General features: G+C 35.1%; 2 protein-coding genes across 5 annotated transcripts in view; one reads left to right on the top strand and one right to left on the bottom strand.

The window, feature by feature from the left end:
• The window catches only part of RAD50 (RAD50 double strand break repair protein), a 209,941-nt gene that overhangs the window by 46,373 nt on the left and 136,024 nt on the right, over positions 1 to 27,544 (bottom strand). For all 4 annotated transcript variants that reach the window (XM_032476688.1, XM_032476689.1, XM_032476690.1 and 1 more), the window contains 3 exons: positions 14,788 to 14,939; positions 8,913 to 9,098; positions 8,394 to 8,598 (listed from right to left, as the gene is read on the bottom strand). In XM_032476688.1, coding sequence (XP_032332579.1) covers positions 8,394 to 8,598; positions 8,913 to 9,098; positions 14,788 to 14,855 — 459 coding nt within the window. In that variant the 5' untranslated portion in view covers positions 14,856 to 14,939. The remainder of the gene's footprint in view (positions 1 to 8,393; positions 8,599 to 8,912; positions 9,099 to 14,787; positions 14,940 to 27,544) is intronic.
• Positions 1 to 27,544, top strand: part of KIF3A (kinesin family member 3A) — a 199,943-nt gene that overhangs the window by 160,991 nt on the left and 11,408 nt on the right. The window lies entirely within an intron of this gene.

Here is a 27,544-nt window from a genome sequence, read left to right as displayed (position 1 = left end):
TTCACAAAATTGAAGAGAGTTAGGACCTTGCTCTGGATTAGGCTTTGACTTAAGGGAATGTTGTGGCTGCTTTGATCTTCTGACCACTAAAACCTTCTCCACATCAGCACTAAGCCTGTTGCACTTTCTTATCATTTGTGTGTTTACTGGAGTAGCACTTTTAATTTCCTCTGAGAACTTTGCTTTGCATTCACAACTTGGCTAATGAATTGGCAGAAGAGGCCTAGCTTTCAGCCTGTCTTGGCTTTTCATATACCTTCCTTACTAAGCTTAATCATTCTTAGCTTTTGATTTAAAGTGAGAGACGTGTGACTCTTCCTTTCACTTGAAGACTTAGAGGTCACTGTAGGATTATTAATTGGTTTAATTTCAATATTGTTGTGTCTCAGGGAGTAGAAAGGCTCAAAGAAACAGAGAAAGATGGGGGAAATGGCTGGTCAGTAGAGCAGTCAGAACACACACAACATTTATCAATTAAAGTCACTGTTTTATATTAGCATTCTGACTGCTCTACCCCCCAAAAATTTCAATAGTAATATCAAAGATCACTGATCATAGATCACCACAATAAATATAATAATGATAAAGACTGAAATATTGCAACACTTACCTCAACATAACACAGAAAAACAAAGTGAGCAAATGCGACTGGAAAAAAGGCACCAATAGACCTGCTTTAATGTAGGGTTGCTGTGGCACAAACCTTCAATGTGTAAAAAATGCAGTATCTACAAAGCACAATAAGGAGAAGCATACCTGTACAGGCTAAGTAGGAGACTCAGAGGACTTGCATAAAGCTATGTACTTAAAAATGGGAGATGAGATTGGGAGGCAGGGTGGTATAACAATAAAGACTGTAGGCTCTGCTTATCGCTAAAATCTGGAACAAGACAAGGATGCCCACTCTCACCACTTCCATTCAACACAGCATTGGAAATTTTAGCCATAGCAATCAGTCAAGAAAAAAAATGTAAAACGGATCCAAATTGGAAGAGAAGAGGTAAAATTATGACTACATGCAGATGACATGATACAATATATAGAAAATCCCAAAGGCTCCACACAAAAACTACTACAGCTGACAAAAGAATTTGGCAAGGTAGCAGGATACAAGATTAATATACAGAAATCAGTTGTATTTCTTTACAATAACAATGAAAGATCAGAAAAGTTAAGTAAAAAAAAAATCCCTTTTAAAATTGCATCCAAAAAAATAAAATACTTAGGAGTAAATCTGACCAACGAGGTGAAAGACTTACACATGGAGAACTACAAAACACTGACTAAGGAAATTGAAGATGATTTTAAAGAAATGGAAAGATATCCCATGCTCTTGGATTGAAAGAATTATTATTGTTTAAATGGCCATACTACCCAAAGCAATCTGCAGGTTTAATGCAATACCTATCAAATTACCCAGGACATTTTTCACAGAACGAATAATCCTAACATTTATATGGAATCACAAAAGACCCAGAATTGTCAAAGCAATATTGAAGAAAAAGAACGAAGCTGGAGAAATAACCCTCCCAGACTTCAGACAATACTTCAGAGTTACAGAAATCAAAACAGCATGGTATTGGTGCAAAAACAGGCACATAGATCAATGAAACAGAATAGAGAGCCCAGAAATAAACCCACAAATTTTTGGTAAATTAATCTTTGACAAAGGAGGCAAGAACATACAATGGAGTAAAGACAGTCTCTTCAGCAAGTGGTGTTGGGAAAGCTAGACAGCAGCATGTAAATCAATGAAGTTAGAACACTCCCTCACACCATACATAAAAATAAACTCAAAATGGCTTAGACTTAAACATAAGACAAGATACTATAAAACTCCTAGAAGAGAACATAGGTAAAACATTCTTTGACATAAACCTTAGCAATGTTCTCCTAGGGCAATCTACCCAGGCAATAGAAATAAAAGCAAAAATAAACAAATGGGATCTAATTAAACTTAAAAGCTTTTGCACAGCAAAGGAAACTATAAACAAAACAAAAAGACAACTTATGGAATGGGAAAAAGTATTTGCAAATGATGTGAATGACAAGGGCTTAAGCTCCAAAATATGCAAAAAAGCTCATACAACATAGTAACAAAAAACAAACAACCTAATCCAAAAATGGGCAAAAGAGCTAAACAAGCAATTCTCCAGTGAAGACATACAAATGGCTAGTAAGCACATGAAAAAAACTGCTCAGTATCACTAATTATCAGAGAAATGCAAATCAAAACTACAATGAGGTATCACCTTATACCAGTCAGAATGGTCAACATTAAAAAGTCCACAAACAATAAATGCTACAGAGGGTGTAGAGAAGAAGGAACCCTCCTAAAGTGTTGGTGGGAATGCAGTTTGGTGTAGCCATTTTGGAAAACAGTACAGAGATCCCTTAAAAAACTAAAAATAGACTTACCATATGATTCAGCAATCCTACACCTGGGCATGTATCTGGAGGAAACTCTAATTCAAATGGTACATGCACCCAGTGTTCATAGCAGCATTGTTTACATTAGCTAAGACATGGAAACAACCTAAAAATCCATCAACAGATGACAGGGTAAAGAAGTTGTACTATATTTGTACAATGGAATACTATTCAGTGATAAAAAAAAGAATAAAATAATGCCATTTGCAGCAACATGGATGGACCTGGAGATCATCATTTTAAGTGAAGTAAGCAAGAAAGAGAAAGAAAAATACTGTATCACTCATATGAGGACTAAAAAAAACACACAAATGAACTTATTTACAAAACAGAAACAGACTTGCAGACGTAGAAAACAAACTTATGGTTACCAGGGTAGGATGGGGATGGGAAGGAATAAATTGGGAATCTGAGATTTACAGATGCTAACAACTATATATGGGATAAACAACAAGCTTATACTGTATAGCACATGGAACTATATTTAATATCTTGTAGTAACCTATAATGAAGAACATGAAAAGGAATACATGTATGTATATGTATGACTGAAACATCATGCTGTACACCAGAAATTGATGCAACACTATAAACTGACTATACTTCAATTAAAAAAAAAAAGAAAAAAAAAGAAAGAAAAGAAAAGAAAAAAAAAGACTGTAGGCTCTGGGCACTGGAATGATTGGATGTCTGTATGTAAAGAAGTAAACCTCAACCTTACCTCACACCATATTCAAAAATTAACCTGAAAGTGGGGCATATACTTCAACATAAAAATCCAACCTATAAAAACCTCAAGAAAACACAGAAGAAAATCTTTATGACCTTGGGTCAGGCAAATATTTCCTAGATAAGAAAAACAAAAAGCAAAAACTAAGAACAAAATTTGATAAACTAGACTTAATCAAAATTAAAAACTCCTGACCTTTGGAAAGTAGGAAAGAAAATAAAATATCTGCAAAACACATATCGGACTAGGATTTGTATCCATATTACATAAAGAACTGTCACAGCTTCAATAATAAGACAAAAAAAAAACCCTCAAAACCTACTGAAAATAGGCAAAAGATTGGAATAGACACTTTACCAAAGATATTCAGATGGCAAATAAACATATAAAAAGATTCTCAATACCCATTAACATAGGAAAATGCAAATTAAAACCACAATGAGAAAATCATCTACTACAACTGGCTAAAATAAAAGACTGACAACACTAAGTGACAAGAATGACGCTCAACTACACCCATACATTGCTGTAGGACTACCAAATGGTACAGCCACTTTGAAAAATAGTCTGACATCTCATAAGGTTAAACATACACTTACCATACAACCTAGTAATCCCATTCCTAGGATATTACCCAAGAGAGATGAAAACATCTCCAAACAAAGATCTGTAAACAAAAAATGATAGCACTTCTATTTATAATAGCTAAAAGCTCCTAACAAACCAGTGTCCATCAACCATGGAACGGATGAACAAATTTTACTATGTCCATACAACAGAATACCCTCAGCAATAAAAAGGAACAAACTACCTATACATGCAATAACACAGGCAAATTAAAAAGCATTATGCTAAGAAGCCAGACACAAAAGGCTATGTAATGTATGATTCCATTTATGAGGTGTTGTGGAAAAGGCAAAACTATAATAACAGAAAACAAATCAGTGATTACCAAGTGGAGATAGGGGATTGACTACAAACTGACTTGAGAGAACTTTCTGAGGTTGTGGAAATGTGTACCTTAATTATAGCAGTAGTAATGCTGGGGTTTAGGGAATAGCTCAGTGTAGAATGCATGCTTAGCATGCTCAAAGTCCTGGGTTCAATCCCCAGTACATTCATTTAAAAAAAAAAAAGTAGTAATGCTACTGTATGCATTCGGCCAAACTCATCAAACCACACATTTTCAAAAGGATGGATTTTACTATATGCAAATTATATGTCAATAAATCTGACTTAAAAAAGAAAAAGGATGGGCTTAGGAATCTGAGAGGTCTCGGCTCAAGTCCTGGCTTTACCCTTAACTTCCATTATGAACACCTGTGCCTCAGTTTTCTTGCCTATAAAAGCTCAGGGTTACTGTAGGGCTTACATAATACATTTAAAGTGTTTTGATCAGTGACTTGGGCACACAGTGGCCTTCAATGAAGGGGACCATTCATATTACTCGTAAAAAGATATTCTGTGTTCAGAAAATATCTTAAGCGCTGTAACAAAGAGAACTGGATTGATTCTTAAGAGCAATGAATATAACAACTCCGTTATGGTACCCTGCTTGTCAGAAATGTCTGAGCGTTTATCAGTGCTTTGACTATGTCTCGGTGGGCATTAACATTATCTTGGCTTGAATCTTTTGTGACATCTCCAGCTGCTTCATTCCTTAAATCCAGCCAGTTGCCAGATCCTGGAGATTCCCTCTTTGACATCTGTGTTTTGGCTTGAATCCCAAAGTGCAAAACACAGGCTCTATCCTCAGAGCACACAACCTATTAAAAGGAGCTAAGACAAGCAGAAAGACAACAAAAAAATATAGCAGCGTGTTTAAAGCGTAGGTGTTAGTGTGAAATAAAACAAAAGAATCAGACAGTTAGCCTATCTATACAAGGACCATGAACTAATGTATGGAAGAATAAGTAAGGGCCAAAGGGTGCTTTTGAACTTGAAAACAAATTTCTCAAGCAATTTCCACTGAAGGCAAGAAAGGAAAACAGGCCTAAGTGCATTAAGTTCAGGATAGGATGTGGTAGTATGGGAATAAAGTAAGTTATGAGAGAGATCCTGAAGATGGAAGAAATCTGTAAAAATGGAAAAGCATGAATTATAGTACCCTACTGAAATGACACTGTCCTCTGGATGGATGCTGGAAAGGTGATTTGACTCAAAATTTATACTGAGTTCTCTGAAAGGAAGAATCCTCATAACTTAGAGCTAAGAAAGGACTTTGGAAATCATTCACTTAATAAATATTGAACCACTGCTAAGTGCCGGACACTGGGCCAGTCTCTGAAGACAGAGAGAATAAGATTGAGCCCTTGGAGAACTAGCCAAAATTAAATATAGATAGAGAACTATACAAACACCTCAATGTTTGCTACAGCCTTGGTTAGAATCCTGGCACTGCTCAATAAACACTAGGTATTATCACTTAGCTCTGACATTATTTCCTATATAAATACTCCATTTCAACTATAAGGATTTCCTTGATATTATTCAAAAATAGCTTGCATTTTACTATCCTTGTGTCTCTAATTACCTATCCATTTCAGGTCAACAAAACCACACCCCAAATTCAGTTCTATGAAATCCTCTCTGGCTACCTCAGACAGAAAATTCTCTTCCTCCTCAGAGCTCTCACAGCTCTTGTCTTTTTCTACCTTCTGTGTGCTTGTCATCTTTACAACCAGGCTGCCTCTAAGAAAATGTGTTCCAATACCTTGGTGATTATCACAGTAACTAAACACAGTTATGACAACTTGTTCTAAAATAGAACATACTTTGTCACTCTTTTGTCTATTGAACTACATTCTAAATCCATTAGGTTCTTTATAATCTGACTGCAATTCTTATCTTTCACTTCTATCCTGACTTACTTAACCAGGCTCTTCCTCACACAATCTTATTTTAACAAGCTTGTACATGAGAATAAATACATATATACATGTGTATATTTGTATACACATATATATTGTATTTTTGAAAAAAAAAAAACTGCTGGTAGGATACATGTGGGAAGTCAGGGTGAGAAGTGGGAAGAGCATCTCTTACTTTTCAACTAATACTCTTCCTTAATTTCATGGTGAGCATGTATTACTTTTAAAATACAAAATAAAATGCCTTCTAGTCTGTTAATTTGATTCTTCTCCACTTTTTATGGCCCAGCCCAGCTCTGACTCTTTCATTGAAAGCCCTGTGATAGATTTCTATTCAAGGCCGTCACTTTGGTACTTTTTTTCCATACCATACAATTCGCCTGTTTCAACATTTTTTAGTATATTCACAGCGTTGTGAAAACATCCCCATAATCTAATCTTATATTTTCACTTCCAAAAAAGAAACCCTGTGCCCCTTAGCAGTCACTATTCATTTCTCTCTACTCACTACCTTAGGCAACTGCTAATCTATTTTCTGTCTCTATAGATTTGCCTATTCTGGACATTTCAAATTAATGGAATCATACAATATGTGGTCTTTTATGGTTGGCTTCTTTCACTTAGCACGTTTTGAGGTTCCTGCCTATTGTACCATGTATCAGAACTTCATTCCTTCTTATAGCTGAATTATATTCCATATATGAATATGCCACATTTTATTGATCAGTTAGTTAATGGACATCTGAGTTATTTCCAGTTTTTGGCTATTACAAATAACACTGCTATGAACATTTCTATAGAACTTTTTGTGTAGATGTATGTTTTAATTGGTATTGGGAATAAGACATTTAGTAAAATTGCTAGGTCATATAGCAACTCCATGTTTAACATTCTGAGGAACTGCTGAACTGTTTTCCAAAATGGCTGTCCCATTTAACATTCCCACCAGCATGTATGAGGGTCCCAATTTCTCCACATCCTTATCAATACTTATTATCTACCTTTTTGACTTAACAGCCCATTCTAGTGGGTGTGAAGTGGTATCTCATTGTGATTTTGATTTGCATTTTCCTGATGAATAATGTCAAGCATCTTTTCATGTGCTTATTGGACACATACACATAGCTTCCCTAGAGAAATATCTATTTAGATACTTTGCCCATTTTCAAATTGTTTCCTTTTTAAAATTGAGTTATAAGGGTTCTTTACATATTCCAGATAAAAGTTCTTTATGAGATTTGTGACTTGCAAATATTTTCTCCCATTCTATGGGGTGTCTTTTTGCTTTCTTGATGGTATTGTTTGCAGAACAAAAGGTTTTTATTTTGATAAAGTCCAATTAATCCATTTTTTCTTTTCTCACTTGTGCCACAGTCTCCATCTTTTAGCTCCTAAAGAACCTATGCTCTAAACTATATTATTCAGACAGCTCTTTACTTTACTTCTTTGTAATCCTAACTATCTTTTGAGAGATATTCCTTGTTTCTCCAACTAGATTATAAGTTCTTTAAAAACAAGTCTAAGCCTCTGGCTTCCCTATCCCCAAGAGCACTTGGCACAGTGCTATGCACATAACAATAAATATTCACTAAAAGATGCATTCATGTCAATGGGCACTGGGAAAGAAAACCAAAGTTTTTCCAGATTAAAATTCAAAGATCTACACCAGTATTTATAGGTAAGTTTTAAAAAACAAGTCATTAATTAAAATTTTTTTTTCTTAAATCGAAACTTTAGGAAAGCCATTTTTAAGAATGCTCTTATTTAGACTAAGAACACCTTAAGGGACAAGGATGGTGGTGTAGTCCTCCTTGTACCTGTAGCCCCAAGTCCAGTACACCCTGGCACACAGGAAACACTAAATAAATGCTTGTGAAGTGAATGAAAGGGTTTGAAGGTCTTTCTTATAAATCATAGAATTTAGAAAAAAGCTAACTCATTAACAAACATATGAACATGTTATGTATCAATTCCAAATTTTGTGAAATGTCAAGAACATCCCGCAAATTATAAAAAAATCCCTAGAAAGACCTGCCAATTAAAAAAAAATCTCCTTAAGAATACAGAACTGTAAAGTTGAGTCATTACCTGTACATCATTTAAGTATTACTTAATTACTTAAATATTACTAATTTAATATGATGCTACAAATTTGATTACTGTCAAATCCAAGGTCTTTCAGTTACTTTAAGACTACCCATCTAATACAGACCTAAGACATTAACCATAACATTAATATAGTCTCTGATAATTTTTTCAAGAAATACACCATTCAAATTCACAGAAAAATAAAAGTGCTTTTAGGGTGAGAGCTACCATGATAAAAGGTAACCTTCTCTTTAGGACACAAGAAATCAAATTACCTCCAGTGAATCAAGTTCATTCTCATAAGATTTGACAATTTCCTTTGAAGATGTTAACTGGGCTTCCTTGCTAGTAATCTGATCACGAATCTCACAAGCTTTTTCCTTATTCTGCTTCAGATATTTTAGTTCTGTTTGACATTCCTTTATTTTCTGACCTTGTGTCTGACGTACCTGCCGAAGTGTTTCCAAGGCTTTAATGTACCTTTGAAGACATTAAATAAAAATCAGATTTCTGCCTAAGTAAATTACAATATATTCAAATAATAGAATATAATGCAATCATTAAGATTACATTTACAAAGAGTTTTTAATAACTTAGAAAATACTTGTGACATAACAGTAAGTAAAAAAGTTACATACATACTGTCAACCAGGTAAATAAAGATGCACAGAAAGAAAACCAAAAGAAATATGCCCACTGGTTGCCATGGATGAGAAGTCATAAAAGAAGCATCCAAATTGCAACCACGGCTCAATAACTTAATAGGCTACAAAATCTAATTAAAGGTTACAAACCTTGTCGCTGAAAAAATTTCATCAAATTTTTGCTTCAAAGCCTTTCCTTCACTTAAAGGCCAATTAGAATCTTCTTGGTGACAGAAAATGACATTATTTAGCACAGATTTGGAAACCCCAAGGGAACTTATCATCTCTCGGTCAATTTCTGCACACTTGGAGCTGAGACTGACTTTTTCGCCATGCCTATAGAAAAATGAAATCAAGGAAGTATGTAAAATGTCAATCAGCAGATGACTGGATAAAGAAGTTGTAATGTACATAGACATATTTTTAATAGATTACACTCCACTTAAAGTCATTATAAAATATTAGTTATATTCCCTGTGCTGTATACATATATACACAATTGAATACCATTCAACCATTAAAAAAAAAAAGCCATTTGTTGCAACATGGATGTAACTGGAGACTGTCATTCTAAGCGAAGTAAGCTAGAAAAAGAAAAATACCATATGATATCATGCATATGTGGAATCAAAAAAAAAAAAGACACAAATGAACTTATTTACAAAACAAACAGACTCAGATATAGAAAACAAACTTATGGTTACGAGGGGGGGAAGGGAAGGAATAAACTGAGAGTTCAAGATTTACAGATGCTAATGGCTATATATGGGATAGATAAAATATATCTATATATACTGTACAGCACAGGGAACTATACTCAATATCATCTATAACCTATAATAAAAGAGAACATGAAAAAGAATATATGTATGTATATGTATGACTGAAACACGCTGTACCCCAGAAATTGACACATTGCAAACTGGCTATACTTCATTAAAAAAGAAAAAAAAAGAAATTATGTAAAATAACCTCCAGCTGTACCTACTTTATTGCTTAATCAATCCTTCATGCTGTACTTGCCTAAAAAAAAGAAAAAAAATCCCCTCATTCATCCCCTGTGGATGGCATTCTCATAATAAAAAATGCCTTAAATGATTCAACAGTTCACTAATGAAGGAGTATGTAAAACAAGGTGGTAGGGAAAAGATGCCAGAATTTTTTTAACATATTTGGGCTTTTAATGTAATAATTTAAAATATTTATAGACAGTACACAGAGGAAATATAAACTGTCTATAATCCCCAGAACTTAAAAATAAGAGACTTGAAAGAATAAAACAAAACATGATGATACACAGCAGACAAGCAAAAATAAAAATATTTAAAGAATGTGTAGCTTAGATAAGGGGTAGTAACAGATACACATTAAGAGGAGTGTAAAGTCAAACCTTAGTAGTGCCCATCCAAGCAAATCCAGGGAAGATTCTTAATTAGTAGACCCAAGTTCCAGGGTCACACTGAGAAAGCAATATAGAGAACTATCTCAGGGTCTTTTAAATGAGTTCCCTACTTCACCATACCCAGGGCCAGGCCTGACCTCGGATTCTAAGACATCTCTCAGTTATCTTTCTTCAGAAAGATAAATTCACCATTTTCTTTCGTATCTTCTGTCTAGTATCTGTTAATACCCAGATTAGGTGAACAGAGGCAATATCTGTCTTTACTGTCATTTATATCTATCATGAAAACATTACACTGAAGGTATTCAGACTGTTTTGTAGGGGGGTATTAAGGACATTGATATACTAGGAGGTTATCACATTAGACCAGGGAAAGATGATGGTAGCTTGAACCAGAATGGTTGTCACAGAGATGGAGAGAAACAGACTCAAGAGCCATCTGGGCTAAATCCATAGGACTTGGTAATGGACTAAATATAGAAGGCAAGGAAGGTGTCAAGACAGACAGGTTCTTGGCTTGTGTTAATGGATGGATGGTAGTGTCATTCACTGAGGAAGAGAAGTGCAAGAGGAACGAGCTGTGGGAGGTTTTCTAAAGGAGAGTCAGGGGAAAAGGATCATGAGCTTGGTTTTGAATATGCTGAAACTGAGGTATCTTTGAAAGAACTGGCAGAAAATAAGAGACAGTTGGGTACACAGGTCTGGAAACTGAAGTCTGGTCGAGAGACATAAATCCATGAGTCATCTACAAATACATGGTAATTCAAGCAATGAAAGTGAATGAGCTTGTCTAGGAAGAGAGTACCAAGCAAAAACAGGAGAGGATCTAGGATTGAGCCTGTGGAACTCCAATATTTTTTGGCTGGGTAGGACATGGTTGTGTGGGAAGGAAATAGGCAACAATGTTGTGCCATGTAATGATAGTCTAGAAAAAAATTTTCAAGTAAGAAGTGATCAGATAGCTACTATTTACTGAGTTGTACATGGAACAATGACCCTCCAAAGATAATGATATCCTAATCCCTGGATTTTGAGAACGTGTTTGGTTATGTGGCAAGTGGGGATTAAGACCACAGATAGAATTAATGCTGCTTCTCATCTGACTTTATTTATTTAAAAAAATTTATTATGTATATTTCACAACTTTAAACATTGTTAATATTTTAAAATGACATAAACTTTACATACTAAAATTGTACTGTATTTTTGACATATGGATATGAGTTTTGGTATATTCATATAATCATGACATCACCATGGTAAAAACAATGAACATATTCATGATTTCCAACATAGTCACTGTGTCCCTGTGTGATCCTGCTCTTCCTCTACCACTAACCCTACCCTCAGCCAACCACTGATCTTTCTGTCACTATAGATTAATATGTATTTTCTAGAATTTTATACAAATGGAATTAGTATGCACTCTATTTTGTCTGGCTTCTTTCTTTGAGATTTATCCATGCTGCTGTATCAACAGAGCATTTTTTATTGCTGAGTAGTATTCCACAATATCATTTGACTTTAAATGGAGAATATCCTGGACTTCTGGGTGGGGCCAAGGCAATCACAAGAGTCCTTAAATATGGAACAGGGAGGCAGAAGAGGTCAGAATGATGTGATATGAGAACTCTGTCTACTGTTGCTGGCTTTCAAGACGCAGGAAAAAGACCACGATCCAAGGGATACAGGTAGCCTCGAGAAGATGGAAAGGGCAAGGAAACAGATTTTCTCCCAGAGCCTCCAGGAAGGATCAAAGCCCTGCCAACATCTTGATTTTAAGCCAATGAGACCCAATTTGGACTTCTAAACTACAGAACTGTAAGATAATAAATCTGTATTGTTTTAAGCATCTAAGTTTGTGATATGTTATAGCAATCATACCAATACATGAGAACTTATGACATATTCAGCATTTTATATGCATTAGATGAATCCTTATAACATCCTACTAAGCTATATACAGTGATAATGAACTCTTATTTTACAAATTTAAAAAAAAGGGCTTTCTATGAGGTCTATTTTGTATAGCAATAGCATTATCCTAATTAATACAGAGGTTATCTGTGACCTTAGTTGGAGATGTTTCAGTAGAAAAATATGGACAAAGTAGGAGTCAGAAGGAAGTGAACAAATAGAGACAGAGAGTATCAACAACTCTTTTAAGAGGACGGGCTAAAAAGGGGAAGACGGAGACAGTAACAGGAATAAAATGAAATCTGCGGCTGTGGGAGAGACCTGAGTGTGTTCAAAAGCCAGTAAAAGAACCTGTTTGAGAATCCAGTAGCTAGTATAGTGCCTCTAGCACACAACAGATACAGAACAGTATTGGTTACATAAATTATTTAATTAGTTTGACAACTAAATACGTAAGTGAAAGGGAGGGGTAAGGTGTAAGGAAAGCAATTTACTCTACAGGGATAAAGCCTTGAATCCAGGGCAGCCTAATTTCAATATCCGTACCCATTACAAGATGCTAATTGCCTCTAACAGAATGACAACAGTTGAAAGGAACAAACTATTACTCTTTCCTGTCTGCTTTTCATCTCATGGATCCCTATAGACATGATACTAGCATTTTTCATTCATTCAATCTATCTTTGAGTGAGTATGCACCTTTAATTAAGCAACTATACAAAAATTACTCAAAGGAATCCAACAATATCACTACATCTTTAATGGGATCATTCTGCTTAACTGATAAAGAGTATCAAATAAAAAGTTAAATGTTGACAGTGGATGAGGTTGTGCAGGCGTAGAAGCGTGGCAGAACTTTGCTTTCTGCTCAGTTTTGCTGAGAAACTAAAACTGCTCTAAAAATAAAGTCTGTTAAAAAATTAATAAGCTCTCCTTCAGACTGGGATTTCAAAATTTGTAGATACTGACAGTTATATGCAGAATAGATAAACAAGATTATACTGTATAGCACAGGGAAATATATACAAGATCTTGTGGTAGCTCACAGTGGAAAAAAATGTGACAATGAATATATGTATGTTCATGTATAACTGAAAAGTTGTGCTCTACACTGGAATTTGACATAACATTGTAAAATGACTATAACTCAATAAAAAAAGGTAAAAAAAAAAAAGCTCTCCTTCAGTAATCAAAACAGTATGGTACTGGTACAAAAAACATACACATAAATCAATGGAACTGGACAGAAAATCCAGAAATAAACCCACATACCTAAGGTCAATTAATCTTTGACAAAGGAGGCAAGAATATACAATGGAGAAAAAGTCTCTTCAGCAAGTGTTGTTGGGAAAGCTGGACAGCCACATGTAAATCAATGAAGTGAGAACAATCCCTCACACCATATTCAAAATAAACTCAAAATGGCTTAAAGACTTAAATATAAGAAATGACACTATAAAACTTCTAGAAAAGGACATAGGCAAAACATTCTCTGACATAAATCATACCAATGTTTTCTTAGGCCAGTCTCCGAAGGCAATAGAAATAAAAGCAAAAATAAACAAATGGGGCCTAATCAAACAAGATTTTACAGAGCAAATGAAACCTTATAAAAAAAAGAAAAGGCAACCTACAGACTCAGAGAAAATATTTACATATGATGCAACTGACAAGGGCTTATTTTCCAAAATATACAAATAGCTAATACAACTTAGTAACAAAAAAACCAACAACCCCATCAAAAAATGGGCAGAAGACTAAATCGACATTTGTCAAAAAAAGACGTACAGATGGCTAATAGGCACATTAAAAGATGCTCAATATCACTAATTATAAGAGAAGTGGAAATCAAAATTACAATGAGGTTATCACCTCATACCAGTCAGAATGGCCATAATTAAAAACTCTACAAATAAATGCCAGAGAGGGTGTGGAGAAAAAGGAACCCTCCTACACTGTTGGTGGGAATGTAAATCAGGGTAACCACTAAGGAGAACAGTATAGAGGTGCCTTAAAAAACTAAAAATAGACTTACCATGTAATCCAGCAATCCCACTCCCTGGACATATATCCAGGGAAAACTATAATCTGAAAAGACATGGAAACAACCTAGATGTTCATCGACAGATCAGTGGCTCAACGTGTGGTTGGGGTGTGTGTGTGTGGGGGGGGGTGTTATTACTCAGCCATAAAAAAGAATGAAATAATGCCAGTTGCAGCAACATGGATGGAGAAAAACAAGTAGCACTAATATCACTTATATGTGGAATCTAAAAATACATACAAATTTTATTCGCAAACCAGAAATAGATTCACAGACATAGAAAACAAACTTGGGTTACCAGAGAAGAAAAGGAGGGAGGGATAAATTAGGAGTTTGGGATTAAAAGATCCACATTACTATACATAAAATAGATAAAAAACAAGGACCCACTGTATATAGCACAGGGAACTATATTCAATTTCTTGTAATAAGCTATAATGGAAAAGAATTTGAAAATACATGTATATATGTACATGTATATATTATATATTATATATACATACCTATATACTGAATAATATATATACATGTGTATACTGAATATATGAATACATATATATATACTGAATTAAAAATTGGTAAGCTCTCATAAAATAGTAGGGATAAATAAAGTCTTATAGACCTAAAAGATAAAAAATGAACAGATATTCAAATTTACTTACTTTGTTCTAGTAATGACTCCTTCTAGGGTTTTAAATTCTGTCTTTTTGCTTTTCTGAGTACACACCATAGATCTCTGCACAGCTACAAGTTCTCCATTCACATCACGAAACTGCAGACGAATCTGAGCTCTAACATCCGTTTCTTGAGCAACCTTTGAAGGTTAAGAGAAAAATTCTATCTTAATAAGTATCAGAATATTAGTTCTGAAAGAAAAGATATAAGCAATCATATCTATCAAAAATGAGGAAAAGAGAAAAATTTATCCAAAATCAAAATGAATGACATTTTTTACATGATATTCAAAATATAGGAGGAAAGGAATATTGCTTCATTTACTAGAACTTTGTTATATTATCTACCTTCATTATTCAGCATCATTAGATCAGGTATATAGATTTTTTCAAATAAATAAATTTTATCTTTTTAAATACCAAAAGTGTTTTTCAAAATATTTTTTAAATAATCACAAGCTTAAAGAATAACAGAAATATAGTGTGTGTGTGTATGTGTGTGTGTGTGTGTGTATATATATATATATATATATATATATATCTTGTGACTTTTTCACCCAAACTACTTGAGAGTTAAGTTGCTGACATTGATGTTCCAACACCAGCATTTCCTACAAAACAAGGACATTTTCAACCATAAAAACCTGGAAAATGAGAGTAAGATATATTACTACCATGTGGTCCTGAGATCCCATTCAATTTTGCCAATTATTCCAATATGTTCTTTATGGCAAAAGGATCCAGTTTAAAATTACTCATTGTCGTTATGTCTCTTTAGGTTTGTTTTTTTTTTTTCATTCTGGAATTGTTTCTCAGATTTTCCCTGACTTTCATGACTGGTAACTCAAAAAAAATGCAGAACATTATTTTAGAGTATCTCCCAAAATTTCGGTCTATCTAACAGTTCTTCATGACTAAAATCAGATTATGCATCTTTGGCAGGAATATTAACAGAAGTGATGATGTGTTCCTTACACTACATCTTATTAGATGATTCAGTTTACCTCGTTACTGAGGATGTTACTTTCAATTTCTTGGTAAAGGTGTTACCTGAAAGGCTTCTCCACCTTAAAGTTATTTTCTCTACTTTGCTATTAATAAATACTTGGGAATGAGAGAGACATTGAGACCATGTAAATGTCTCACACCTCACCAAGCTTTTCCTCCACTAGTTTTAGCATCTCTATTAAAGTTTCTCACATGAATGAATTATTACTATGATAGCTATCAACTCTTTTCAGGTACTGGACAACAGATGGTGCAGGACTGTGATCTTTGAGAAAAGAGAAATAATATGAGGTGATTGCACTCATTCTAGCTACCTAGGGACATTCTGAAAACTTCAACTCATGGAATTAGAGCCCAACAAAGAATAGCAATCACTTGGCAGATGAAACAAAGAAAGAAGTTTGGTTATGCTGAGGTGGTTGTAAATTGTAAATTGATTCAGGGTACAGGAGTGGGGTTGCTGTGCAGAGATGGGGCACCAAAAATCTGGGAACTCTTGAGTCTTTGGACAAATACCAAGCTACATGTGTTCCAGGAAGCGATTCAGTGAGGAATAGCAGAGAACAACTACTGGGGTATAGGAGTGGGATTGTGAGCTGAATGGAGGATCTAGAGGTTACACAGTACTTGGAGACATGAGTCCTGATATGCCAGAGTAGGAAGAGCTTATGGAAATTCCCAGTATTCTGCTGAGGTCTCAGAAAGACCATCCAAACAAATCATGCAACAAGCTTTGACAGAATTAAGCTAAATGTCCAATAAATTAACTGCCTTCTAGAACAAAACCCAACACATTTTAAAGGAAGTCAACATAATCCAAACTGTCACTGTAGTGTCTTCAATGTCCAGGATATAATAAAAAATTAGTGGCTATACGAAGAAGCAATTGTAGTCCATAACTGGGAGGGAAAAAAAGAAATAGAAACATATCCAGAATGACAAATTTTGGAATTAGCAGACAAGGATATTAAAAACTATGACAATAGACTCATAGACATAGAATACAAACTTATGGTTGCCAAGGGGGCAGAGGGTGGGAAGGGATAGGTGGGATTTCAAAATTGTAGAACAGATAAACAAGATTATACTGTACAGCACAGGGAAATATACACAAGATCTTATGGTAGCTCACAGAGAAAATGTGACAATGAATATATATATGTTTATGTATAACTGAAAAATTGTGCTCTATACTGGAATTTGACACAAACTGTAAAATGATTATAAATCAATAAAAAATGTTAAAAAAAAAAAAAAAGCTATGACACATAAGTTCAAGAATTTAAAGGAAAAGATGGCCATAATGTGTGAAATGATCTCAACAGACAAATAAAATTATAAAAAAGACCCAAGAAGCTGAATACATTAAAGCTGCATAAACACAATTATGCTGCATATTATACTCCATTTGCTGAAAACTATTAAAAACAGAAAACTCAACAGCTGAGATAAGAGCTGAGCTAAAGGCAGTAAAAAGCATACTAGATAATACAGAAGGACGAGTAAGTGACTTAGAAGACAGGATAACAGAAATCACCCAATCAGAACAACAGACAGAAAAGCAAGTGAAAACTAATAAAAGCAATATAAGGGACCTATGGGATAATATAAAGTGTGCCAATCTATGATTGGGGTCCCAGAAGGAGAAGAAAGAGAAAAGGGGATTGAAAAGGTATTTGAAGAAATGATGACTGAAAAGAAGGAATCAGATATCTAAGTACAGGAAGCACAGAGGGTCCCCACCAAGAAGAACCCAAACAGACTTCACCAAGACATATTATAATTAAGACATTCACAGTTAAAGATAAAGAAGTGATTTTTTAAAATTTAACTTCAATTGAAATTTTACTTCAAATTAAAATTTAAAACTCTAAAAGAGGTACAGTAACACATGGGAAAAGCATATATATGTTAAATATTTTACCCAAATATAAATCTTTACAGTAACTGTAAGTTTTGAAACAAAACAGAGAAGGTACAATAAAGGGTGATCTTAAAAGATTTAACTTTTGAAATGTTAAAATGAGATTTCTGGGATATAAGAGTGGCTGAAGCAATAAGGATGTTCTTACTGTATATTCAATGATGGAGGAAATGGCTAGATTCAATAGAAGAAGCTTTGTGGATAGTCATTAAGCTGACAGAGAACACCTATCTGTGAGTCTTGATGACTGAGAGTAGTTGTACACAGAGACTTTTAAAAAGAGAGAGGAGAATCACTTGATAAATAGACATATAGCAGTTTCACTTGTTTTCTAATATCTGAATGAAAAAATATATATATAATATTATCTACCTGAGTGGTTCACTGTACAAAAGCCAAAAATGTGATAGAGACTTAAAAGATAAAACCTGAGTGCCTATTTCTCTTAGATAGGCCAGTATTATCATCATACCAAAGCCAGATAAGGAAACTACAGAAAAGCCAATGAAAGACCAATATCCCTGTGAATACAGATGCAAAACATTTCCCCAAATTAACTAGCAACTGAATTCAGTAGCACATAAATATAAAGAAGTGATTTTAAAGGCAGCAAGAGAAAAACAAAGATAATTACAAGGGAATCCCCATAAGGCTTTCAGCTCATTTCTCAACACAAACATTGCAGGTCAGAAGAGAGTGACAAGATATATCCAAAGTCCTGAATGAGAAAAAGCTATAACCTAGAACACTCTATCCAGACAGACTATCCTTTAGAATAGAAGGAGGGATAAAGAATTTCACAGACAAGCAAAAACTGAAAGAATTCAGCAATACTAAATCTATGACAAAACAAATATTGAAAGGTCTACTCTAAATAGAAAAGAAGCAGGATGCCATAGAAATGAGAAAATCATAATTGGAAATGCAATAACTACAATGAGTTGCAAAAGAATAAATAGGAAGATGTAAAAAAAAACATCAAAATCATAAAAGTGGAAGAGGGGAGCAAGAAATATAGATTTCTCTCTCTCTCTCTCTTTTTTTCTTTGTTCTTTCTAGGATGTGTTTGAGCCTACATGACTACCAGTCTAAAGCAAACAGATACAGTAATGGGTTAACACACTTGAAAAACAGGGTAACCACAAATCAAAAGCACACAACAGTCACAAAAACCAAAAAGAAACCAGGCTAATACAAAAGAAAATTATCAAACCACAAAAAGAAAAACAAAAAGGAAAAGAAAGGAACAAAGAAGAAATACCAAATCAACTGGAAAACAAAGTACAAAATGGCAATAAACATACATCTATCAACAACTACCGTAAATGTCAATGGACTAAGTGCTCCAATCAAAAGACATATAGAACAAGAACCTACAATATGCTGCATAAAAGAGATCCACTTTAGGGGGAAGGAGACACATAGATTGAAAGTGAGAGGACCGAAAAAAATATTTCAAGCAAATGGAAACAAGAAAGCAAGAGCAGCAATACTGATTTCAGACAAAATAGAGTTTAAAACAAAGGCCATAAAGAAGGACACTATATAATGAACAAAGGAGCAATACACGATGAGGATATTACACTTGTTAACATCTATGCACCCAACATAGGAACACCTAAATACATAAAGCAAATACTAACAGACATAAAGGGGGAATTTAATGGGAACACAATCATAGTAGGAGACTTTAACACCCCATTAACATCAATAAGGCAACAGAGATACTAAACGACACAATAGAAGAGTTGGACTCGGTTGATATTTTTATGACACTGCACCCCCCCAAAACTGAATATATATTATTTTCAAGTGCTCGTGGAACATTCTCTAGGATAGATGATATACTTAGACACAAAAGAGGCCTCCATAAATTTAAGAGGATAGAAATTATTTCAAGCATCTTTTCTGACAACAATGTCATGAAACTAGAAATCAACCACAGAAAAACAAATGAGAAAAAAACTGAAAGCATGAGATTAAACAACATGCTACTGAAAAAACAATGGGTCAGTGATGAAACCAAAGAAGAAATTAAAAAATACTTTGAGACAAATGACAATGAAAACACAATCACACAAAATCTATGGGATGCAGCAAAAGCAGTCCTAAGAGGGAAGTTCACAGCGATACAGACCTTCCTAAAAAAATAAGAAGAATCTCAAGTAAACAACCTACACTACCACCCAAAAGAATTAGAAAAAGAAGAGCAAACAAAACCTAAAGTCAGCAGAAGGAAGGAAATAATAAAGATCAGGGAGAAAATAAATAAAACAGAGATTAAAACATAGGAAAAAATCAATCAAACAAAGAGCTGGTTATTTTTGAAAGAATAAACAAAACTGCCAAACCTCAGGCCAGGCTCTCCAGAAAGAAAAGAGAGAGGACACAAATAAACAAAATAAGAAATGAAAATGGAGAAATTATAACCAATACCACAGATACACAGTATCATAAGAGAATACTATGAACAACCATCTAGCAATAAATTGGACAACTTAGAAAAAATGGACACGTTTCTAGAAACATACAGCACACTAAAACTGAATCAAGAAGAAATAGATCATTTGAACAGACCAATCACTAGGAGTAAAATAGAATCAGCAATAAAAAACATCCCTGCAAATGAAAGTCCAGGACCAGATGGCTTCACTGGGGAAATCTACCAACACACAGAGAAGAGCTCATACCGATCCTTCTCATGCTCTTCCAAAAGATTGAAGAGGAGAGAATACTCCCAGACTCATTCCATGAAGCCACCATAATCTTGATACCAATACCAATGACACTACCAAAAAAGAAAATTATAGGCCAATATCATTGATGAATATAGATACAAAAATTCTCAACAAAATATTAGCAAACAGAATCCAACAACACATAAAAAAGATGATACACCATAATCAAGTTGGATTCATCCCAGGGACACTAGGGTGGTTCAACATACGCAGTCAATCAATGTGATACACCACATCAACAAAAGAAAGCACAAAAATCACATGATCATCTCAACAGATGCAGAAAAAGCATTTCATAAAATGCAACTCCCATTTATGACAAAAACTCTTACCAAAGTGGGTACAGAGGGAACATATCTGAACATAATAAAAGCTATTTATGACAAGCCCACAGCCAGCATAATATTCAACTGTGAAAAACTGAAAGCCTTCCCACTAAAATCTGGAACAAGACAAGGATGCCCACTCTCACCACTTCTATTCAACATAATCTTGGAAGTCCTAGCCACAGCAATCAGGCAAGAAAAAGAAATAAAAGGGATTCAAATTGGAAGAGAAGAGGTAAAATTGTCACTGTAACATACTATATATAGAAAACCCTAAAGGCTCCATACAAAAACTACTAGAGCCGATAAAAGAATTTGGCAAGGTAGCAGGATACAAGATTAACATACAGAAATCAGTTGCATTTCTTTACACTAAGAACAAAACAGGAGGAAAAGAAAGAAACAATCCCTTTTAAAATATCATCCAAAATCACATCCAAAACAATAAAATACTTAGGAATAAATATGACCAAGGGGGTGAAAGACTTATACATGGAGAACCACAAAATATTCATTAAGGAAATTAAAGATGACTTAAAGAAATGGAAAGATATCCCATGCTCTTGGATTGGAAGAATCAATATTGTTAAAATGGCCATACTGCCCAAGGCAATCTACAGATTTAATGAGACCCCTATCAAATTACCCAGGATATTTTTCACAGAACTAGAATAAATAACACTAAAATTTACATGAAATCACAAACGATCCAGAATTGCCAAAGCAATATTGAAGAAAAAGAATGAAGCTGGAGGAATAACCTGCCTAGAATTCAGACAATACTACAGAGCTACAGTAATCAAAACAGCATGGTACTGGCATAAAAACAGACATATGGATCAATGGAACAGAATAGAGAGCCCAGAAATAAACCCAGACACCTATGGTCAATTAATCTTTGACAAAGGAGGCAAAAATGGAGAAAAGACAGTCTCTTTAGCAAGTGGTGTTGGGAAAACTGGACCGCAGCATGTAAATCAATGAAGTTAGAACACTCCCTCACACCATATACAAAAATAAACCCAAAATGGCTTGAAAACTTAAATATAAGGCAAGACACTATAAACCTCCTAGAAGAAAACATAGGCAAAACATTATCCGACATAAATCTTAGCAATGTTCTCCCTAGGACAGTCTATCCAGGCAATAGAAATAAAAGCAAAAATTAACAAATGGGACCTAATTAAACTTATAAGCTTTTGCACAGCAAAGAAGACCATAAGCAAAATAAAATGACAACCTACAGAATGGGGGAAAATATTTACAAATGATACTACTGACAAAAGTTTAATTTCCAGAATATATAAACAGCTCATACAACTTAACAAAAAAACAAACAACCCAATCCAAAAATGGGCACAAGACCTAAACAAACAATTCTCCAATGAAGACAAAATTGGCCAATAGTCACATGAAAAAATGCTCAATATTGCTAATTCTCACAGAAATGCAAATCAAAACTACAATGAGGTATCACCTCACACTAGTCAGAATGGCCAACATCAAAAAGTCCATGAGCAATACATGCTGGAGAAGGTGTGGAGAAAAGGGAACCCTCCTACAGTGTTCATAGGAATGTAGTTTGGTGCAGCCATATGCAAAACAACATGGAGATTCCTCAAAAAATTAAAAATAGACCTACCATATGATCCAGTGATCCCAATCCTGGGTATATATCTGGAGGGAACCTTAATTCAAAAGTTATATGCACCCCAATGTTCATAGCAGCACTGTTTACAATAGCCAAGACATGGAAACAACCTAAATGTCTAAATGTCCATCAACAGATAACTGGATAAAGAAGTTGTGGAATATTTCTACAATGGAATAATACTCAGCCATAAAAAAGAATAAAATAATGCCATTTGCAGCAGCATGGATGGACCTCAAGTTCATCATCATAAGTAAAGTAAGCCAGAAACAAAAAGAAAAATATCATATGATATTACTCATGTGGAATCTGAAAAAAGAAAAAAGGACACTAATGAGCTCATCTACAAAACAGACTAACAGACATAGTAAACAATCTTATGGTTACCCAGGGAAAGCGAGTGGGAGGGATTAAATTTGGGAGTTTGAGATTTGCAAATGTTAGCCACTATATACAAAACAAGATTTTGAGAAGTTATTTCTGTATAGTACAGGGAGCCATTTTCAATATCTTGTAATAATCATTTATAAAAAAGAATATGAAAATAAATATATGTATGTATATGCATGACTGGAACATCTGTGGTGTACATTAGAAATGTTGTAACTGACTATACTTCAATTAAAAAATAAGTATCTTTTGCTGGCCTTTTAATGACTTTTGGGCAAAATTTTAACTTATAATAATTCATCAGTTTAATAAATATTTATTTAGCATTTTAGAGTTTTCACATGTTGTTTGGCTCAAAAATGACACTTTTTCCCTTCGAAGCATGGAAGGCAGGCAGGTTAAAAGAGTAGAGAAATGTACGTTAAACATCATCATAAGAGAAGTATAGGGTGTTTTGGGAGCACAAAATAGAAGCATCTAACCTGTCAAGGAAAGTTCTGGGAAGGTTTTCTAAAGGAAATGAATGTTTAAACTGAGACCTGGCAGAGTTAAGCAGAACTTAGCAGCTGAAATGATCTGAGTCACTCAATGGCTAAAGTAATTTCAGAACCTTTGGTGCAGAAACTAGGGGAAAGGGAATTAAAATAGAAAATGGTTCCAGTAGTTAAAATCTTTCAGAAACTTGTTAAGGGTTTTTGACTTAAAGTAATGGAAAGCTACTGAAGGGTTTAATCCAGGGGAAAGGCATGCAGTAGATATGCATTTTAGAAGAATCATTTTTACTTTAGAGTAAACAGACTAGACTGAGGCAACACAGGAAGCTGAGAGTAATCCAGGAGACACTTAGGATACAGACATCTCAGTGAGGAGGTAGCCACAGGATGATATTCAGCTTTGCGAGCTCAGGCACCTGATTCATCATTTCATCCCAAGGTTAACTGCTGCTTAGATCTTAATCCACAGTAGTTAAACAAAGGAGCTATGCATTTATGTGCCAGAAAATAAGTTAATTTGTTTACAATGTGCCGGACTAGTAGGCCAAATACAAATATTTGTTCTGGTGGCATCTATCTTTCTGTCAAGTATCAAATTAGTAAACGGAATTCAAAGAAAGGGTATTTTGCAGCATTTCAAACACAATACTATTGTTGATGCTCTTATTGAGGAAGAGTTACTTCAAAAGGAGTAATTTAGATTGAATTAATTTATTAAGGCAGAGAAATGTATATCACACTTTAAAACAGTTTCTATCCAAAAGAAAAAAAATTAAAAAAATAAAATAAGCCCTTCTCTTTCCAAACAATCTAGCTATAAAACCATTACATGGGGCAGAAGGAGGTACATATTCATGCTGGCTGGAGGTGGAGGGACATGGTAGCTCAGCCTAGAGCAGGATAACTGAGTTTGAGTAGGCTGAGAAGGGTATCCACATGGGGAGACAGCTTGAAACGGAGTTTCAAGAGTCCCAGTGTGTCAGTTCAAGGAAGATGAAAAGGGCTTCTGTGATAAGGAATGACCAAACTCAGGAGGAGGATAGTTTTCACACTGGGGAAAGGCATAATGTGCGGATTCATAGCCTGACAACACTGAGAAGGGAATCTGCATAGTGGGGAAGTCTACTGGGGAAATTCAGATCCCACGTTAGAGAGGGCATGCCTACAACAGGCCACTAGAACAGAGTTATCAGGGACAGAGAAAGGTGAGTAAGGTGTCCATGGGGTGGGAAACGGGAAGGTGGTCTAGCATGGGAAGTCAGAGCCCAAACAGAATGGGAAAACATTCATATGAGAGGGCCAACATGACAGGTTATAGCCCAAGCAGCATGAAGACGACTTGCACATGGCAGTGGAATCAGTCCAGTATGGAGTGCTGAAGTTCAAGTGCAGTGCTAGGAGATTCATTACATACAGGGGAATTGATCAAATAAGTAAATCTATTAAGAATACAGTCAATTCCCTGTTTCTCACTCCCTTCATTGTATTTATCAGGCAAACCCCTAACCTTGATTAAATCCAACTTTTCACCTTGCTCAGTGCTTGCCATTGAGCAACTGAACAAAACTGAAGAAACACAACCATAATGACTGCTCCCCCTACAAATTTTCACCCACAAACCTCAAGTCACCCCTGACACTGTTATGTAACCCTGTAACACTTCCCTAATCAATTTATTCTCTGAGATGAAAAGTACTTTTTCTAGTCTCAATCAACCCCTTCTTCCACCCTCAGTCAATGATTTGACTTCTTTTTTCCACTGAGAATATAGAAACAATCAAAAGAGAACTGATTCATTTTTCTCACTACTAAATTTACCACATATACTCTGTCTGCCATCCTCTTAAATGGATAAGCAGTGCACACTCCTGTTAACTCCTTCAGTTGAGCAATGGATCCTTTCTCTTCTTGCCTACTCAAGGATTTTGCTCTGTAATTTATCCCCTTTTTTGCATCAATTTTCCCCCTCTATCCAGGGTTATTCCTGTCTGTCTTTAAATGTTCTAGTATCTTCCACTTTTAAAAACACAACATATGGGAGCAATATAGGATAAAGAAGCAACTGAGGAAATAAGCATCCAAGTAATTTACAGTATCAGCCAGAAGCAAAACAAAACTGATGAGACGCAGACAAAAGGGAAATGAGCTTCCTAGGGTTCAGGTCAACTGAGGAGATGCAAATTAAGTCAGAGGAGGAATGGGAAGGACTGACATAGTCAAAAGTTTGAAAGTAGAGAAGAAAGGGGGGAAGTTAGGCAAATGGAGCAACATGGAAATCAAAGTTTCTAAGAAGACAGAAACAACTGAAGATAGGTAAGAAAGATTGTTTAGGAGAACTAAAAAAACTCAGGTGTTTGTTTAAGACAAGGTAAACAGTATTAGGTGCAGGGACAAATTAAAATGGGAAAAAGAAAGACCAGAGTAGCTGAAGGTAAAAGAGGGTGAAAGGAACTGAAATGATGAGACAACACAGCATTTGGAGAAAACTGAGGAGATAAGGGCAATTTAGGTGACAGGAATGGCTCCACCCACAGTAGCGGATGTGAATGATTCAGGAGAGTTGATGAACACCAATGTGGGTGGGAGCTCAGAACTGGGAAACGAGAGCAGCTGAAAAGTGGGTAACAAGTGAAGAGAGTTAAACTCATCATCTCCCAGAACCATGGGAGAACATGTGCACATAGCTGGAAAAAACAGTCTAGAAAGATGAAAGCATTTGGAAAAGGGGGTGGGTGAGAGGTGAGACTGGCAGAGATATTACAGCATCAACCAACATGGAAATACCAGAAAATAAATAAATAAATAAAACACAATAAAACAGTAAAATAGCCAACAAAGCTCTCCTGGATTCTGCAAACCTTTTTACCTACTGTCCTAATCTCTCTTTCCACTTACAGCAAAATTCATGAAACAATTCTGTGTCTCACTTCCTTACCTCCTGTCTTCTAAGATTACTAAAACTGGTTCTGTCATGATCACCAATGGCCTTCACATAGCCAAATCTGCCTCTTTCTTGAGCTATCCACATATTTGACACAGTCGATGACTCTATCCTTCTTGCAGCACTTTATTCTTTTGTCTTCCAAGAAACCACGCTGTTTTCCTTACTTTTACTAGTTGTTCTTTTAGCATCTTCTGCTGGCTCCACCTCCTCACTCCTATTTCTAAATGCTAATGTGCTCTAGGCTCAGGTCTTGGATCTCTTCTCTATATTCACTTCCTATGTGATCCCATCAGGCTTTAAGGCTAACCATATACACACATACACACACACATACATATGACTGTATGCATCAATGATTCTTAATTTTCTTTCTCTAACTCAAACCTCTCCCCTGGACATACATCTATTTACCTATGAGATATCTCCTTTGGATATCTAACAAACATCCCAAATTTACATGTTTAAACTAGAGACACCCAAATATCCTTTTCCAGAGTCTCCTCATTACGATAAATGGCAACACTATTTTACCTAGTTGTTCAAGTCAAAAAACTTGTGAGAGTTATGCTTGATGCTTCTACGTCTCTTATACACCACCACCCAAATCATTAGCTAATCTGTTTGTTTTACTTTCAATATAATCCCAAATCCCCCCAAAATAAAAATAAAAAATAAAATAAAATATATCCCAAATCCAAGCATTTCTCACTAATTCTACCATTACCACTTTAATTAAACCACCAATATTTCTTACCTGAATTATCACAAATCCTCTTTATTAGTCTTCTCCCTTCTACCCTTGCCACCTACAGATAAGTCTCCTCTCAGCAGCTAGACTAATCAATTTAAAACACAGATTATGTTCTTTTCCTACTTGAAATCTTCCAATAGATTCCAATTTAAATAAGAACCCAAGGTCCTACATAAGCTAGTCCCCCAACTACTCTAATTTAATTTTCTACCAGTCTCTTCCCCAGTCCTTCCTTTGCTCCTCCTTATGATTCCTTGAACACACCAAGCATGATCCTACCTCAGGGACTTTGCACTGAGAGAATGTTCTTCTCTCAGATTTTGAATGACTCACTCCCTCTTGAATGAATGAATAAATATTTAGAGATAACTCTGGTTGCTGTGTAAAAAAGAGAGAACTTCAAGAATGAGGCAGGAAAAGAAGTTTGGAGACTACAAGAATAGTTCAAAGGGAAAAAGGTGGTGGTTTGGACCAGGAAAGGAGCAGAGATGGCATGAAGGGACATACTCTGGACATATT

This window comes from Camelus ferus, chromosome 3 (genome assembly GCF_009834535.1).
Source record: "Camelus ferus isolate YT-003-E chromosome 3, BCGSAC_Cfer_1.0, whole genome shotgun sequence".
Classification (NCBI taxonomy): Eukaryota; Metazoa; Chordata; class Mammalia; order Artiodactyla; family Camelidae; genus Camelus; species Camelus ferus.
This window is presented reverse-complemented; position numbering and strand designations above follow the sequence as displayed.